The following is an 18,732-nucleotide window of genomic DNA, read 5'->3' on the forward strand; positions in this document are numbered from 1 at the left end:
TTGCTTCTGCCTTTTAGCTATTGTGAGTAATGTTGCTGTGAACATTTGTGTACAAGCATCAGTTTGAGTCCCTGTTTTGATTTCTTTTGGGTGTATGTCTAAGAGTAGAACTGGCTAGGTCATAGGGAAATTCTTTGTGTGTGCCAACTGTTTTCCATAATGGTTGTACCATTTTACATTCCCAAGAGCTGTACAAGAGCTCCAGTTACTCCACATCTTTGTCAACACTTGCTATTTTCTGTTTTTTTGTTTTAATTTTTGAGTATAGCCATCCTAGTGGGTATGAAGTGGTTTCTCATGGTGGTTTTGATTTGCATTTCTCTAATGGCTAATTGTAATGAGCATCTTTTCATCTATTTATTGGCCATTTGTATATCTTCTTTGTTTTGTTTTGTATTGTTTCTTTTTTTAAAATTTCAAAAATTTTCTTGGTTTTGTTTATCTTCTTTGGAGATATGCCTATTTGGATCCTTGACCCATTTTAAAATTGGGTAGTTTGTCTTTTGTTGTTGAGTTGTAGGAATTCTTAATATGTTGTGGATATTAAACTCTTATCAGATATATGATTTCCAACTCTCTTCTCCCACTCTGTAGGTTATCTTTTCACTCACTTATGCCCTTTGATACACAGTAGTTTTTAATTTTAATAAAGTACAGTTTATTTTTTTCTTCTATTGCCTAGCTTTTGGTGTCATATTTTAAAAACCATTTGCCAAATCCAGGGTTTTAAAGATTTGCCCTTGTGTTTTTTTCTTGAGAATTTCATAGTTTTAGCTCTTATATTTAGGTCATTGATAAATTTTTATATATGATGTGAGGTAAGGATCATATTTCATTCTTTTGCATATGTATATGTAGCTTTACCAGCACCGGTTTTTGAAGAGACTTGTTTTTTCTTCATTGAATGGACTTGACACCCTTGTGGAAAATCAATTGACCTTAGATAATGAAGGTTTATTTCTTGACTTTCATTTCTGTTCCATTGGTTTGTATCTTTGTGCCAGTACCACATTGTTTTGATTACTGTAACTTTGTAATAAGTTTGAAATTAGAAAGTGTAAGTCTTCCAACTTTGTTCTTTTTCAAGAGTATTCTCTTTATTTGTGGTCGCTTGAAATTGCATATGAATTTTAGGATGGGTTTTTACATTTCTGCCAAAAATGCTTTTGGGATTCTTAAAAGGATTATGTTGAATCTGCATATTGCTTTTGGGAATATTGTCATCTTAAACAATGTTAGCTTTTCCAATCCAGGAATACCCCATCTGTCCACTTAGTTTCTTTAAACAGTGTTTTATTGTTCCCTGCTGTTCCTACCCCTACCCCCAGTGGCTTCCTCGTCTCTTTGCTCACTGTTTTTACTTGTTTTTGCTTGTTGTTTGCGCTCCTTGTTTGCTTGTTTTTTTGCTTGTTGTCTGTTTGTTTTTTCTTTAGGAGGCACTGGGAATCTAACTTGGGACCTCCCATGTGGGAGGCACAAGCGCTCAGCTGCCTGAGCCACATCCGCATTCCCCATACTGGTTTTTAAACTCATGGAATTTAACATCTACCTTTAATTATTATTGTTTATTAGAATTGAACAGTTTCAGGAACCCAGATGGAAGAAAAGTAGAGTTATTTATTGTTGCATGTAGGTTAAGAACCACTGAGATTGGGAGTGGCAGATGTCATTTCTGCCTTATATATTTCAGTCAATATCTATTTTTATCAGCCAGCCATGTGATAACTATAACCATAGTTCTAATTTATTTGGAAATAAAGAGTTAAATTTAGCAAGGTGTGAAGGGTAAATAAATATTTTTATTTCCCTAAAACTGTGTCTTGAACATTTTCTGAAATTCAGTGTAAACATAATGTATTAGCCTAATGAGACTTGAAAAGATATGATTATATGATTTGTACTTTTAAGGCAGAGTTACTAAATACTACAGACTGTTTTTACACAGTATAAGTTGCCATCAAATCAAAATATATAAGCAGCCCTATAATGTTACTGGAAATCCATTTGGTCTTTAATGGGTTTGATAGTTAAGTAGTTATAAAGTGAGGACTGCATTCCATGGCCCTCTCTTCCTCATGCTGCCTAACTATTTTGTTGTGATTTTATTTTAATTTCTATATTTATTTCTGTTTCTGTTAGAGAGATCAACCAGCTTTCACTCCTAGTGGAATATTAACCCCTCAAGCCTTGGGCTCAAGAAATTCACCAGGTTCTCAAGTAGCCAGTAATCCAAGACAAGCAGCCTATGAAATGAGAATGCAGAATAACTCTGTAAGTGGTTTACCTTTGTGTGGCATTGAAGAAATTGGTGAATACCAGCTGCCTCTTGCAGTTTGCTGTGTGTCATTTTTATTGCTTTAACCTGAAATGGTTTTGTTCTTTTGTTTTTCTCAATTTTTTTTCTGCCTTAAGCCATTGATAATTCTGTCATAGCCATCTTTATCAATAAAAAAATAACTAAATGATGTGAAAGAAAAGTGTGTCTAGATATCTAGCTGCATGTAAATGTAGAGGAAGCTAAGTGACTTCAGTGTTCTATAAAGCAAATGGGCCACATTGGCTGTCTCTGCCTCCTTCTTCATTCACAGATACTGGTTGGTGGAAGGTGCTAGAACCTTGAGTGGGACATCCAGATGTCTCACAGCTGGAGCAAAGGGGAGTAAGGTAGCTTTTGCTGCCTTGTTTCCCTTGCCTTCCAGGGGTCAGTCAGGGCATTTTGCAAAATGTATTCCTCAATCTATCAAATCCAAGTATTTCTAACTGCCTAAATTCTCCTTCTCTGACTCAGGCATAGAATAGATCCAAATAAATATTTTAAGATAGCCTTCACTATTCAAACTCTGGTTGTTCCCTATTTGAAACTCAGGAACTAAATAGATTTGTCTCATGTGGTATCCCTCCTTATTTGAACATTGCAATCCAAAGTCCAGAAGCAAATCAACCCAGCCAGCAAGACTGTACTCTGTCCAACAGGTCATGAGCTCGGGGCACATGGCAGGGGAAGGGAGGATAGAATAGGCTACTAATATGCACAAACAAGATAAGCCATTTGCTTATTTCAGGCTAGTAGACCTGAGAGAGGATAGTAGAGGACAGAATGGTATGTTAGATTATAAACTTTTTTTGGTTTATTCTAATAAATACTCTGTTGCTGCTCTTATCCCTTATTACAGGGCAATCACATCAGGAGACTCATTCAATTTATAGTCATATAAATTCATACCTAGAAGTTTTAGGACCTTAGATTTGGAATTTGGGAATTGCAATGTCGAATATCCTGAAAGCAGTAGTCTGAGTTTCTGTTGTGTGTTTTTTTGTTACCTTTGATTTTGCTTTCTTGTTTTGTACCTTACACTCCTAACAGTGGGGAATGAAGGTCAGGGATAGGGGTTGCAGTGAGATACCTGAGTAAAAGAGAAAAGGGTCATGCCCAGCATTCAAGATTATGGTGTCTACAGTCCCCACAAAGCAGAACTGAGCCTGACTAGTATCTGCAAACAACCATGCTGATGATAGAATGCTCTTTTTTTAATCTTAAGGAGGTACATAGTTCTAACCTTTGCTGTCTGTGATTGCTTTGAGAAGGATTGAAAGACTCTGTTCAGGTTCCACTGGACTAGATCCACTATTGATTAATAATGCCTGTCCTTGGAGTAGCAATAGGGAGATATTACATTAGGTTCCTTATTTGATCCTATCTCTATCCCTCTTGATGTAACTCTTTATATATTTATATATAGAGAAGGGTATAAAATTGAAATCTTTGTACTGTGGGATTTTTCCCTTAAAATGTTTCAAAAGTTAAGGAATTCATGAAGCCAGATTACCAGTTCACTTAAAGGGAATCCTGGAAGTTTTGTTTTCTGAACTGGTTAGGCATGTTCATTTCCAGTACTTGACTAGTCTGTACTGCTGGTCACCATTGGTAATGTTTGATTAGATAGCTTCTGTTTCCTCATAAATATGCTTTGAAATTTTGCATTCTGAAGTATGGCTTCATATATCTGGGGTCATCCTCACTTTTAATAAACTATGTCTGATTGGAGAAAATTTTTTAAAAAGAAATAGGGAGAGATTTATCAGTATAGGGCAAAAAACCTCTTTTTTTTTTTTTCCTTGAAAGTGGATTCTTTTCTTATCTAAAAATGGAGTTTAAATTTTGTTAGTCAAGAATCAATATATTTCAATAAATAAATTTAAAAAAAAATCAGTATGGGAAAGGTTACATTTTACACAACTTCTCTGTGCTTTCATGATTGTTAGAAATGTCATCATTATAACTTAATCCAAATGGATTAGGGTAGGGTTTAAAAAATACCAGTGATGACTTGTGAGGTGGTTAACCAGAGTGGACAGGTTTCATCTTTCCCACACATTGTTTCATTTGATCTTTGCAGTAACCTGGAGGAGATAGAGCATTGCCATCTGAATTTTAAGCTCATCATGTTAAGTAATTGCCCAAGGCCATGTGGCCAGTAAAGTTTGGAGTTGCTATTTCAGACGGATCTCATTAAAAAATAACGACCTCATTTTCCAAGTGCACTTTGAGTGTTTTTTTGTTTGTTTTGAGGGTATTGACTATATATGATATTATGAAGAAAATTAAGGTTTTTAGAAGGAGACTGCTCTAAGCTCTGTGAAATACAATTTTGCTTCGTTTTAACTCTTCTTGGCCTATGGTATGAACTATCTCATGCTGAAGTTTTAGTTATAGTGTCATTAATATAGCCTTTGGCTATAAGAGAAATTTCTAATAATTTTAAGGAAATCACTGTTTTCAATTTCAAAGTATTTCTGTTTACTTGAATATCTAATATACCCTTGCTAACTGAAGGAAAACATTTTGAAAATGTTTTCTGCCCCTTTTACAATATTTTTAGTCATTTAGCTTTTGCGAAATATTTTTTTTTTTTTAGAGGTTTATGTTAAATATTAAATACTTCAGGCCACTGCTGTGTTGAGTTAGGTACCACAAGAAGATAATAACTGAATTTAGGGTGTCATCTAAATCTTTGAAAATAATGATAAGTCTGCATTTTTCTAAGATGACTAATGGATTTTTATTTGTACATTAAATTCTGAAAGAGTAGGTATAAAATAATTTAACAGTTAGCTGGTAGAGTGTCATTAAACTTGCTTTTCTACAGTGGTTGTATGAGGTTGAACACTAACCAATTAACTGCCTTCTTACCAGCATATTCCACCCCATCCCACTCCCCCCCCACCCCAGCAACTTTATTTGATGGATGGGAAATGATTGTGAATTCATAACATGAGGGAGAGAAGTATTCAAGTCCTGTAATTTAAAAAATCTACAAAATGAATTTTTTTTTCCCTAAATCTACTTATACCATAATGTTGAAATTCTTTTGAGTTTAAACATAGGAAGTTTAGGACTTTATTACACTTTTGAGAGGGTATGAAGTGGTTATGTAAATAAGTTTGAGGAGGGGTATGTGCCTCTTATATATTAACCAAATTTACTTAATAGCTTAAAAAATGTGTTGCTGTGAAGCATGGGAGATAATGGCAGTTGGATATAATGTCATATGTAAAATGGATAATTAAATCCTTCTCCAATAATGTCATAATTGTTTGCAGAGTCCTTCAATATCTCCTAATACAAGTTTCACTTCTGATGGCTCCCCGTCTCCAATAGGAGGAATTAAGCGAAAAGCAGAAGACAGTGACAGTGAACCTGAGCCAGAGGATAATGTCAGGTAAAGTCATTTTTTTGGGAAGCACTTTGTTAGCGAATTGCTGAAATAGATGTAGTCTAATTAATGCTATTTAACTTAGAGCAGCAGTGCCTTCAAATGCTTGTTCTGATCTTTTTATCCACCAGTAATTAATGTGGAGAGTTAGAATAGTCACTAAATTCCAGAGAGATAATAAGCTATAGCAGTTAAACCTAAGTATCTAGATTAGTATGCATGCAGGTTTTTGTCGTCCAAGCTATTTTTCCCTCTGGGACCAAGTAGTAGACTAGACGTGAGGTGTTTAGCTTACTTTGTGATTTGAATATTACTCTTTTGAGATTACATTTTCAAGCTGCTTAACTCGGAAAGTTTGGTTACACTTGAACACTTAATATAGTATAGTTTGCTCTAATCCTCTCGCTTGAAAAGATTCTTCCTAAAAATGAAATATATAAGTCATTCTATTAAGAAATAAATATGTATATTTTTAAAAATCCACAAACTTTGCATATACACAGTTATATTTAATAACAATGAATTTCTCTTTAGTTGAGTACTTAAAATTTTAAGAGGAAACTCTTGATTCTTAATTGATTCAGAAGTGTAGGATCAGTGATTATATGATAAGTTAACAGCCTTTCATAATTAAATCCACATTTGAACCCTAGGCTCCAAGTGCAGAAGGCAAACAATCTCAGTCCAATGCAGCTAATTAAGAATTTGGGAAAATGACATACTTTGAGTTAATCAGAAGATAATAGTTGACCAAAGCTCACTCTTTTAAAGAATGTAGAAGGTATATGGTTGTATTGGTGATTAGAAATTTCACAAGTGCCGTGCACAGTTCTGCATTTTTCTAACATTCTTTGATATTAGGTTCTGAGATCCTTGGCTCAGTGATTTAACATTTACCTGATCTACCTTGAGTCTTTATCCTCTGCTTTGATTTGTTGAGTATTTTATTGTTTATTCCTGGTGCCGAGGATAGTCAAGGTAGACATGCTTCTACCAAGAACTCTTGGCGCTCTTAGCATATATTTCATGAAAATTTTCTGTAAAACAGCAATATAAGATCTGGCACATGGTGGAAAATAATCCTTAATGGAGAATCACCTTGATGTTCTTCATTTGTCCTTTATCTTTTTTCAAGTGTTGTTGGTTTCTTCGTGTTCCTTAAATAAAATATTTCTATTTTTTAGAGAATGGGTGTTTGAAAAAAAACTTTATACTTTGGGTAAAAATATGTTTGCTGTCATTGTATTTTCAATGATAAGTGATCATTTAATTATATTTTTATGCTTCTATATTTTTCCAGAACATGATTAGATATACACTCCCACATACATACACATATGCAGTCCCCCTTCCCTTAAGCAATCAACAGCTCCTAGCTGAAAGAAGGTATAAGGTCCAAGAGTAGGGAAAGTAGATGTACTCAGAATTTCTCCCTAGTTCCTTGATTATTCTGAGTCATTTTTAACCTTTTTTTTTTTTTTTAAATCTATGCATATTTTTTCTCTTTAGTTTAACTGACTTTTTTGGTATAGTTTAAATGCAGACATTTTAACAAGGTGAGGAACGTGAGCTATATAAAATATTTTTAGGATTTGAATCTTAAAATGGAGTTTTAGAATTATTCCACAACCAGAAAACATGTAAAACAGTGTTAGAATTGATCAGTGTCCTATATTTACTTTAATAAATGGTTATTCCTTCTCTCTCTTTTTTTAATGTAGTTTTATAATCTTACTAGAATCAATGTTTGGATTTTTGATGTTTATTTTGAATTGATAATCCTTTGAAAGAAGACTTTAGAAATTTAGATGAATGTGCATTAGCATTAATATTTAACTCGTTTGTGTTGCACCTGAATATTAACTATAAGTTGATTTGGGTGATAGAGGATATTCAATTAATGAACGTTTATTAATTGAACATAAACTTGTCTTGCCTGTTTTTTAGATTATGGGAAGCTGGTTGGAAACAGCGATACTATAAGAACAAATTTGATGTTGATGCAGCTGATGAGAAATTCCGTCGTAAAGTTGTGCAGTCTTATGTTGAAGGGCTCTGTTGGGTTCTTCGATATTATTACCAGGTACAGAAAGAATATTTTCCTCTAAATCTCTAGCAAATCATTTTAGAAAGATAGTAATTTCTATAATAATGCATATTATTGAGTTATATCCTGAAATAAAACCCAGACTCAGTTTTTTAACGCTTCCTAGTCAGAAATCCATTACCTTAAAAAATGTTTGTTAAAGCCTTTGAAGTTCTTTAGATATTAATATATAAATAAAGGTAATTTTGTTGCGTCAAGGGATTTCGATACTGAGTAGATGGTTGTACTTTGTCTTTAGAACGATAATGTTTAGTGTTTTTTACATTGAAATAAAAAAATGTCCTGGTACTAATTGATAGTCACTAAGTGGCTGAACAAAGAACAAAGCCTAGAAAGTACTAGTAAGAATTTGAATAATGCCTGTCTCCTCCATATAATGTCATGATGTTACATGAGTGCATTGTAATTGGAATAATCTGTATCTGACTTAAACCTTTTGATAATTGAGATGTCAGATGAGTGAGAGATTAGGTAGACATATTGGGGATTGTAACACTGATAGTTAATATCTTGTTTCGTGCTCTGAGAGCAAAGCAAGGTAAGTTTCATGTGACCTGGGAATAGATAGAATTTTTCTCTTAAGTAGAAAGTAATGCAGTGTATTAAATATCGTTTGTAAATACTCTATTTGCAAGCTTTACTCCTACTCTCAAGACTTTAATTCATCAGACACAGAATCAAAACATGTTTCATGAATACTTTCTCTTTTTTATGAATGGAACTTGGTTTTGTTTTATTTTGGGGGCATTTATTCAAAACTATTTAGAGTTAAGAGAAAGTTGACCCACGAAAATATAGTAGGGAATTGTAAAACAAAAACTTTTGGCTCTTTTATCCTCAACCACTGCTCCAGTGATGTCCCTAACCACCTGCATGCTCAGTGTCAGCTCTAACTGCTCTTGGGTTTATTTGATGATGGCAGCTGTAGAGTTGGGAAAGAAATGTCACCAAATACATTTTAAGGATAAAAATCTTTCCAAAATTGTGTTTGTGAACAGAAAGCATTTGACATTAAGTACTAATTGTTAAAGATGCTTTGTAGTATTTTTTAAATCAGGGAATCATTGGTATGAAATGAAAAGTTCAAATTTAATCAAAGCAACTTTTAGGACTCATGGAAAAATCGTAATATATTGAAGATATACCAGAGGTCATGTATTTTATAAATCGAATTCCTGTAATATTTTATTTTTGTTGTTTTTTTCCCCTCTGTATCCATCATTGATACCAGTTTTTATTTTTGTTGCTGTTTGCTTGTTTTTCGTGATTCTAGGGCTGTGCTTCCTGGAAATGGTATTATCCATTCCATTACGCACCATTTGCTTCAGACTTTGAAGGTATTGCAGATATGCCTTCAGATTTTGAGAAGGGCACAAAACCAGTAAGTCGATTATTTAGTAATAAAATATAGAATTTTGGCCTGGATGAAAATTGCATCTTATCTTTAACTTTTTCCTTTTTTGTAGTTTAAACCACTGGAACAACTTATGGGAGTTTTCCCAGCTGCAAGTGGTAACTTTCTACCTCCCTCATGGCGGAAGCTCATGAGTGATCCAGTGAGTCTCTTAGCCTTTGCAGTGTATTGGAAACTGGGTTTTTGTTCTTCATTTCACAAGCATTAGTCATGATTGCTTTTGCATGCATCTCATAGTTGAAACAATGAAGGGCAGAAACAGTTCAAGTGTTTGAGTTCTGTATGTTTTTCACTACATTGTTTTTTGTTTGTTTTTCTTGCTTTCTTTGGCTGTCAGTACCCTACCCTTGTAAATAAAATTGATTTCTGTTTTGAGGAAATTCTTTAATAGCCACATTATTCTTAGTGTACCTGTATTTATTTAGCCACCTATGGTGGCTACCAGAGCTTAGAAGACTGGCTTGCTTGAGATCACCTCAGCTTATTTGTGTGTTGGCTAGAAGGCACGAGACTAGCTGGGAAGTAGGAATTACTAGTAAGGAGATACTTCTCTGACTACATACCTTAGGCCCACAGTTGCTAGTTCTAAAATTCTGTAATAATGCTTTATCTTTTTTAGTTTTTAAAATAAAATTGATAATTTTATTTTACTAGGGCTGGGATTAATGACCTCATATCTAATGACACTTCTTAAAAGGAGTCCACTTCTTTTTCTCATCAAGTCTTGAATGAAAGTTGTATCAGTTCCTTTATAACAGAGATGTGTAGCTTTTATTTGTTTTAATTCTTACTTTTCTCCCTGATGTAGGATTCTAGTATAATTGACTTCTACCCTGAAGATTTTGCTATTGATTTGAATGGGAAGAAATATGCATGGCAAGGTAAAATTTAGATGTGATTCCTTTTGTTTAAAATAATTTCATCATTTTGATAAAATAGTGAAAAAATATGATTTATGTAATGTAAGAATTTTCTCTGGAAGATGAATATTTTAAGAATTATGTGAGAAAAATTTGTTTTTTTCCACTAGTCTGAGATTAACAATCTTAAGTTTAATAGTAACATAATGATGAACAGTAAATTGGGTTGAAACAGATAACCATTATATCTTTGTCTCCTTTGCGATTAATTGATATGTCTTACTCTGTTCAGTCAGTAGCTCATTAACTTCTTTTAAAGGGGTGCTGAATGGCAATATTAAACTAGTACTAAAATTTTTAAAAAGATTTATTTATTTTTTAAATTTATTCCCCTCCCCTTGCCCCCCATTGTCTACTCTGTGTCCATTTGCTGTTTGTTCTTCTGTGTCTGCCTGTATTCTCATTAGGCGGCTCCAGGAACCAATCCTGGGACCTTCCGTAGTGGGAGAGAGGCAATTACTCTCTTGCGCCACCTCAACTCCCTGTTCTGCTACGTTTTCTTATTTTCTCTTCTATGTGTCTCTTGTTGCGTTATCTTGCTGCGCCTGCTCTCCGCATCAGCCAGCACTCCTGTGTGGGACAGCTTTCCTGCACTGGGTGGCATACCCACATAGGGTGGCACTTCTACGCGGGGTGGGATTCCTGCGTGGGCTGGCACTCTGTGTGGACCAGCTCACCATGTGGGCCAGCTTGCCCTCACCAGGCGGTCCTGGGCATTGAACCCTGGACCTCCTATATGGTAGATGGGAGCCGAGTTGGTTGAGCCACATCTGTTTCCTGAAAATTAGTGCTAAATTTAAGTGATTATTTACCACTCAAAATTTTGTGTGGTAATGATTGAATATATAACATAATAAAGAACTCTTACACAGTAAGCCAACTCTTGTTTCACATCAAAGCCCCCATTTAACAAATCTTCCATTCTGTATTTTCCTAGGATAATCATGTTTGGTAAAACTATTGTATTCCGTGATTATTCCCCTTGGTGCAGATGACTAATATAATGACTCAGAATTGTGGGGCAAAGGAGTATTAATAATCTACAAATGGAAAAATCATTATTTTGAAAAACTATAGAGGTGACTTTTGGTTAACACAGTAACAAATTCTTTATTATTTTCACAGAATGATAATGGGAATGCATACCATGGGGTTACATATGTGTCGTGGTCTGTGGCCATATATTGTTGAAGGATTGGGGTGTTGAGTTATTTCTTGAATTTAATAATGCTGTCTTATTTCTTTCTAAAATATTTAACATTACTTTTGATTGTGGTAAAATATGCCTAACATAAAAAACCATTTTAGTGGTTTTGAGTGGAAAATTCTTTGGCGTTAAGTACTTTGACAGTACTATGTAACATTCACCACGATCTGTTTCTAGACTGTTTTCATCATCTGAAACCAAACCTCATACTCATTTAGAAATAACTCTTTATTCCATCCCCCCAACCCATGATAATCACTATTCTATCTTTCTGTATGATAAATTTGCTTATCCTAAGTGTTTCATATAAGAGAAATCATATAATATTTGTCCTTTTGTATCTGACTGTTTTCATTCAACAAAATATCTTCAGGGTGCATACATGTTGTAACATGTACCAACAGTATTTCACTTTTTACTGCTTAATACTGTTCCATTTTATGGCTATATTATATTTTGTTCATTCATTTATTGATGGTCATTTGGGTTACTTTCACCTTTTGACTACTGTGAATAATGCTGTGATGCGTATTGGTGTACAAATATATGTCTGAATCCCTGCTTCCAATGCTTTTTGGGTATATACCTAGGAATGGAATTGCCAGGTCATATGGTAATTCTTTGTTTAAAGTTGAGGAACCACCAAACTGTTTTCCACAGCAGCTGCCTGTTAATAGTCTTTTCCTGTGATGTCCTCATAGAATGTATTAGGATTAGGAAGTAATCTCTTTTCTATATCTTGGAAGAATCTGAGAAGGATTAGTGCTAAATCTTCTTTAAATGTTTGGTAGAATTCAGCAGTGAAACCATTTGGTCCTGGCCTTTGCTTTGTTGGGAGGTTTTTTATTACTGATTCAATCTCTTTAGTTTTGATAGGTCTGCTGATGTTTCCTCTTCTTATATCAGATTAGGTAATTTGTGTGTTTCAAGGAATTTGACCGTTTCATCCAGGTTTTCTGATTTGTTGGTGTATAACTGTTTATGTAATCTCATTTCTGTTGAGATTGGTAGTTATGTCGCCATTTTCATTTCTGATTTTAATTATTCTCTTTCTCTTTTTTTTTGAAGTTTTTTTTTTATATTTCTTTCCCCTTCCACCCCCCCCCCCCATTGTTTGCTCTCTGTGCCCATTTGCTGTGTGTTCTTCTTTGTCCACTTGTATTCTTGTAATCAGCACTGGGAATCTGTGTCTCTTTTTGCTGCATCATCTTGCTGTATCAGCTCTTCCATGTGTGTGGTGCCACTCCTGGGCAGGCTGTGCTTTTTTCACATGGTGCGGCTCTCCTTGAGGGACGTGCTCCTTGCACATAGGGCTTTCCTATGTGGGGACATCTCTTCGTGGCATGGCACTCCTTGCGCGCATCAGCACTGCGCATGGGCCAGCTTACCACAGGGGTCAGGAGGCCCTGGGTTTGAACCATGGGCCTCCCATATGGTAGGTGAATGCTCTATCAGTTAAGCCAAATCTGCTTCCCGTCTCTCTCTCTTTTTTTAATCCCTTGTATATGACAAGTTGCTTGTCTCTTGCAGCTTTCTAAAATCCTCTCTTGCCATTGGTCTTTGACCGTTTCTCTCTAAGGTGTCTCGTGTACTGTTTTGCTTAGAGGTCCCTTGAGCTTCCTGAATATGTATATTCATGACTTTCATCAGATTGGGAAGTTTTCTGCCATTATTTCTTTAAATGCTTTTTCTGCTTTTTTTTCTCTTATGTCTTTCTGGACTGCAATGATGGGTATATAGGCATATCGCGGAGATATTGCAGGTTTGGTTCCAGACTCAACAATAAAGCAAGTTGTAAGAATTTTTTGGATCCCCAGTGCATATGAAATGTATGTTTATACTATACTGTAGTCTATGAAGTATACAATAGAATTGTTTTAAAAATTTATATATACATACCTTAATTAAAAAACATTATTGCTAAGCAATATTAATAATCATCTGAGCCTTCAGTGAGTCATAATGTTCTTACTAGTAGAGGGTCTTGTCTCAGTGTTGATGACTGATGATTGATCAGGATAGTGGTTCCTAAATGTTGGGTGGTAATTTCTTAAAATAAGACAGCAGTGAAGTTTGCCACAAAATTGACTCTTCCCGGCACAAAAGATTCCTTTGTAAGGTACCAGGGATTGAACCCAGGACCTCGTATATGGGAAGCAGGCATTCAACCACTTGATGAGCTACATCTCCTCCCCTATGATGCTTTTTGATAGCAGTTTACTCACCCACAGTAGAACTTCCTTCAAAATTTCCTGTTAAACCCTGCTGCTGCTTTATCAGTTATGTTTATGGACTATTCTAAATCCTTTGTTGTCATTTCAACAATGTTCACAGCACTTTTTTTAAACAGTTTTATTGAGATATATTCACATACCATACAATCCATCCAAAGTGCACAATCAGTGGCTTTTAATATAATTGCAATATTGTGCATTCATCCCCACAAAAATTTTTAGAACACTTTCATTATTCTAAAAAGAAAAACTCCACATGCCTTAGCAGTTACCTCTCAATCCCTCTATCCTCCCCTAACCCTACATAACCACTAATCTACTTCCATCTTTATGTATTGATTTATATTTACATTTTATATAAATGGGATCATGCAATATATAGTACTTTGTGTCTGGTAGCTTTCAGTTAGCATAATGTTTTGTTTTGTTTTTTGCCTTATTAACATCTAGTATCATTACCATGTACATTTGTTCAGTTTCAAAGAAAAACAGTCATATATACAGAATTACCCATATTCATATTTTATATGAAGTTTCATTATGCTTACAGTCCTGTGTTACATTTTTTAGCATTCCTTCTAGTAATATATGTAACCTTAGACTTTGATTTCAACCACTGTCATACAAATATAATAGCACTGCTAATTACAAGCACTGTGGTGTGCTTTCACCATTTCTGTTCATTTCCAAATACTTACAAACAACCTTTTTACCAATTCTGCATGGATTAACCCTCAGCTTTCTATTCTCTAACCTCATTCTATTTTCTGATGATCTGTATTCTGGTTATTAACTCCATGAGATTACACGATATATTTAGTTCACAGTAGCGTAATCATATAGTATTTGTCTGGCTTTCTTCACTCAATATAATGTTCTCCAGGTTCATCCATATTGTCATATGCTTCATAACTTCATTTCTTCTTACAACTGCATAATATTCCATCATGTATGTACCCCACAATTTGTATATCCATTCATTAGTTGATGGACACCTGGATTGTTTAATCTTTTGACAATTATGAATAATGCTGCTGTGAAAATCAGTGTGCAGATGTCTGTTTGTATCACTGCTCTCAGTTCTTTTCGGTATATACCTGGAGTGTTATTGACGGGTGACATGGAAAATCTATATTCAGTTTCTTTAGTAACTGCCAAACAGTCCTCTACAGTGGTTGTACCATTCTGCATTCCTACCAACAGTGAATAAGGATTCCTGTCTCCACATTCTCTCCAGCATTTACAGTTTTCTGACTTTGTTATAGTGGCCGTTTAATAAGTGTGAAATGATATCTCATTGTAGTTTTGATTTGTGTTTCCTTAATCACTAGAGATGGTTAACATTTTTTCCTGTGTTTTTTCACTATTTGTATTTCTTCTTTGGACAAATGTCTATTCAGATCTCTTGCCCATTTTTTAATCAAGTCATTTGTCGTTTTATAATCTCTCTGTATATCATGGATATAACCCTTATCAGATATATGATTTTCAAATATTTTCTCCCACTGTGTTAGCTGCCTTTTGACCTTTGAGGTATAAAAGTATTTAATTTTGAGGAGGTCCTGTTTATTTTTCTTTTGTTGCTTGTGCTTTGGGTGTAAGACCCAAGAAACTACCACCTACCACAAGATCTTGAAGAAAAACACCAACACAGGTACAAGAGCATACTGGAGTAATTACATTAGTTCATAAATTAAAAAAAAAAAAAAAGAAGAAGAAGAATATGCCTCTCCTTAGCACCGGCCTTCCAAAATCAGCAATTCCTTGCTTTTGTTCTGTGAGTCTTCTAGAAAAGTCTGGACTGTGAAGCCGTCCCTTGTCCCAAAGACAAATATTCAGATGCCAATAATGGTTTCCTTGCTTCTTTGGGCCCTACATAAATGGAAAGGCCAGCCTCTGAGAAGGTCCTTGGATCTGTCCTGTTGCCTGGTTGACCAGCATCTGGCTCCCTGGAGTGTTGACTTGGCTGGGGAGGTCGGGAAGGCAGGGGGCCTGGGTGGGTGTGATGTATCTGACCATGCCAGGCATTGTCCCCTTTCTCTGCTGTAGATACTCCAGCTCCAGGGTGTGCTTCTGTGCCTTTGTAAAATTCTTGATGGAGGGCCAAAGCAGATCAAGCACCAGTTCCTTCAGGGTTTTTTTTTCCTTTTGTTTTGTTTTTTTATAACAATAATGAAAAGGTTTGAAATGTTGCATGAATTACCAAAATGAGACACAGACATGAAGTGAGCACATGCTTTTGGGAAAATGATGGCAATAGACTTGCTTGAAGCAGGATTGCCACAAACCTTCAATCTGTAAAAAACGCATTATCTCTGAAGCATAGTAAAGCGAAGTGCAATAAAATGAAGTATGCCTTTATTGGTATATTTCATGGTGTCCCACAGATCCCTCAGTCTCTGTTGATTTTTCTTTATATTTTTTCTTTCTACTCCTCACAGTGGAGAATTTCAGTTTTCTTGTCTTCAAGTTTGTTAATCCTTTTTTCTGCCTATTCATATCTGCTCTTGAATCCATCTCATGAGTTTTTTCATTTTAATTACTGTATTTTGCAGCTCCAAAATTCCTGTTTAGTTTTTTATAATTTCTTTTTCTTTCTTCCCTTCCCCTTCCCCATCCCCCTGCTCTGCTGTTTATGCTGTCTGTGTCCATTTGCCATGTTGATCTCCTGTTTCTGTTTCTTTTTTTTTTTTCCCCCTTTCTCTTCTTGAATTCACAGGGATTCGATCCTGGGAACTTTTGATGTGGAGAGACTTTTTAAAATAATTTCTATTCCTTTATTTTGTTTAGAGAATATTTTCTTAATTTTCTTTAGTTCTTTGTATGTGGATTCCTTTAGCTCATTAAACACATAACAGTTTATTTAAAGTCTTTGCCTAGTAGTTCCTTTCTATGACCTTTCTCAGGGATGGTTTCTGGCAATTTTTTTTTTTCCTGTGAATGGTCCATACTCTCCTGAATCTCTTTGTGCTTTGTAATTGTTTGTTGAGAACTGGACATTCGGAGTATTATATTGTTAGAATTCTGAAAATCTAGTTTCTACCTCTCCTCTGGGATTGCTGGTTTTGTCGTTGTGAGAATTGGAACCATCAATTTGTGACTTTTTCAAACTCTGTTTCCAAATGGAGAATGGACACAGAAAGGGTGTGTGTGTGAAAGGTACTGCCTCTTTAAGACTTCTCTGTGGCTTTTGCCTGAAGGGATGGAACAGTGGCCTCTCTGAGAGCTTGCCCCTCTGCAAACTGAAGTGGGTGATCAGAAACAGTGATTAGCAATCCGATCACACAGCTGGGATTTTGGAGGACTGAGTCTTTATAGCCCACCCTTGTACTGGCAAGCTGCAGCAGACACCCAGGTGGGCTGCAGATCTTGCTGCTGCCTGCCAAGCAGTTGAGGGATAGGGGGTGATAGCTCCTGCTCACAGGTGAAATTCACTGGCATTTACTGCAGTTTACCAGCTTCATCCTGGTGCTGCACGGTGTTCCATTATTTCAAAATAGGTGATTCAGACAGTTTCTCCCAGTTTAGTAGTTAGTTGTTTTGGTAGATGGACTGATTTCTGGAGCTTCCTACTCTACCTATCTTACTACAGTCTTCCCTCAAATTTTTGAAGGTGCTTTTGCAGAGGATGTTTTAACATACTTGGAAAGAAGGCATGGGAGAATTTGCAAGAGTTAAAACAGTAAAGACTATTTCTGAGGCTTTGTTTAAATTGTGGTCTAATATTTGATTTTAAAGGTCAAAATGTAGTAAAAGCTTTATGATTCTTTTGCAGGAAGATGGGATTAACACTTTACAGATTAAACAGGTTTTCTCAGGCTTGATTTATAGTTTGTATCCTTTGGAAGACATGATTTGATACTTAGGATGAGAAACTGAGTAATTCAGGGGTTCCACTCTATACTGGGATACTCTCCTTAGATTTTTGTTTCCTTCCTATAAGGAGTTTATGCAAAGTTAAGCAGCATTTTTGGTCTTCAGTATATTTGTATATCAGGACAGTATATCTCAATTATTTAATGTAATTAGAAAAAAGGAATTCTCTGTATATTTGATTTAAAATGTTTCAAAATTTAATGTCTGAATTGTTGCAATTTAAAGACACCATTCTACTTTAGTTGCTGACTTAATCTTTTAAAAATGGGCTTGTCATCAGATTAAGTTATAAATGTGAAAATATTATTGCCTTTTTAGGGCTTACTGTGTGTTGTCATTGGCATACTTAAGATTTAAATAGGTCTGATTGCTCTCATCACCATTTTTTAATAAGCGCATCAGACTTCTTTAAGTCATCTGTCAACTTGAAAAATAGGTGGTCTGTAGACATTATTTAGGTAGGGATTAGCAATCTATGTAAACCTGAATGTCAATGAACCAGGCATTTGCTGTTCTGTAGTTAGCACAAATCACAGGCCAGCCAATGATAAGGGAAGCAAGTGGGAAAATTCTGGAGTGGACAAGATGGGAAAGAGTGGAAGAGAGAACTCTACGTGGGAGTGGCCAGGATTTTCTTTTTTCTTTTTAAATTTTTTTAAAAAATTTATTTCTCTACATTTTCCCCTCCAACCCCCTCTCCCCCCGGTTGTCTGCTCTCTGTGGCCATTTGCTGCCTGTTCTTCTTTGTCCTCTTCTTTTGTTGTCAGCGGCATGGGAATTTGTCTTTCTTTTTGTTGTCATCTTGTGTGTCAGCTCTCCATGTATGTGGTGCCATTCTTGGGCAGGCTGAACTTTCTTTCACACTGGGCGGCTCTCCTTATGGGGCGCACTCCTTGCACATGGGGCTCCCCTACGCAGGGGACACCCCTACGTGGCACGGCACTTCTTGCGCGCATCAGCGCTACGTGTGGGCCAGCTCCACACGGGTCAAGGAGGCCCAGGGTTTGAACCGCGGACTTCCCATGTGGTAGACGGACGCCCTATCCACTGGGCCAAGTCCGCTTCCCGTCAGGATTTTCTTAGTCATATTGAAGTGGCTTTAAGTGTCACCTGAGCCAGATGTTCCCTTCTGTGGACATTTTTATGAATGTTATTGTTTTCTCCCTTGTGAATGTTTTTTCTCTGAGAGTGGGGTTCCCTCGTTCTCTGTACTGCTGCTCACTTAGAAAACAGGTTTTCTGTCTGGTGTACCAGGCTGAG

At 35.8% G+C, this 18,732-nt stretch overlaps 1 protein-coding gene across 1 annotated transcript in view; it reads left to right on the plus strand.

Annotated features, from left to right (window-relative positions):
* XRN2 (5'-3' exoribonuclease 2) overlaps window positions 1-18,732 on the plus strand; it is a 92,658-nt gene that overhangs the window by 31,839 nt on the left and 42,087 nt on the right. The window contains exons 15-20 of the mRNA XM_004447759.4: window positions 2,140-2,271; window positions 5,602-5,720; window positions 7,662-7,797; window positions 9,095-9,202; window positions 9,288-9,377; window positions 10,044-10,116. Of these exons, the coding sequence (XP_004447816.1) occupies window positions 2,140-2,271; window positions 5,602-5,720; window positions 7,662-7,797; window positions 9,095-9,202; window positions 9,288-9,377; window positions 10,044-10,116 (658 nt within the window). The remainder of the gene's footprint in view (window positions 1-2,139; window positions 2,272-5,601; window positions 5,721-7,661; window positions 7,798-9,094; window positions 9,203-9,287; window positions 9,378-10,043; window positions 10,117-18,732) is intronic.

This window comes from Dasypus novemcinctus, chromosome 24, assembly GCF_030445035.2.
Source record: "Dasypus novemcinctus isolate mDasNov1 chromosome 24, mDasNov1.1.hap2, whole genome shotgun sequence".
NCBI classification, from domain to species: domain Eukaryota; kingdom Metazoa; phylum Chordata; class Mammalia; order Cingulata; family Dasypodidae; genus Dasypus; species Dasypus novemcinctus.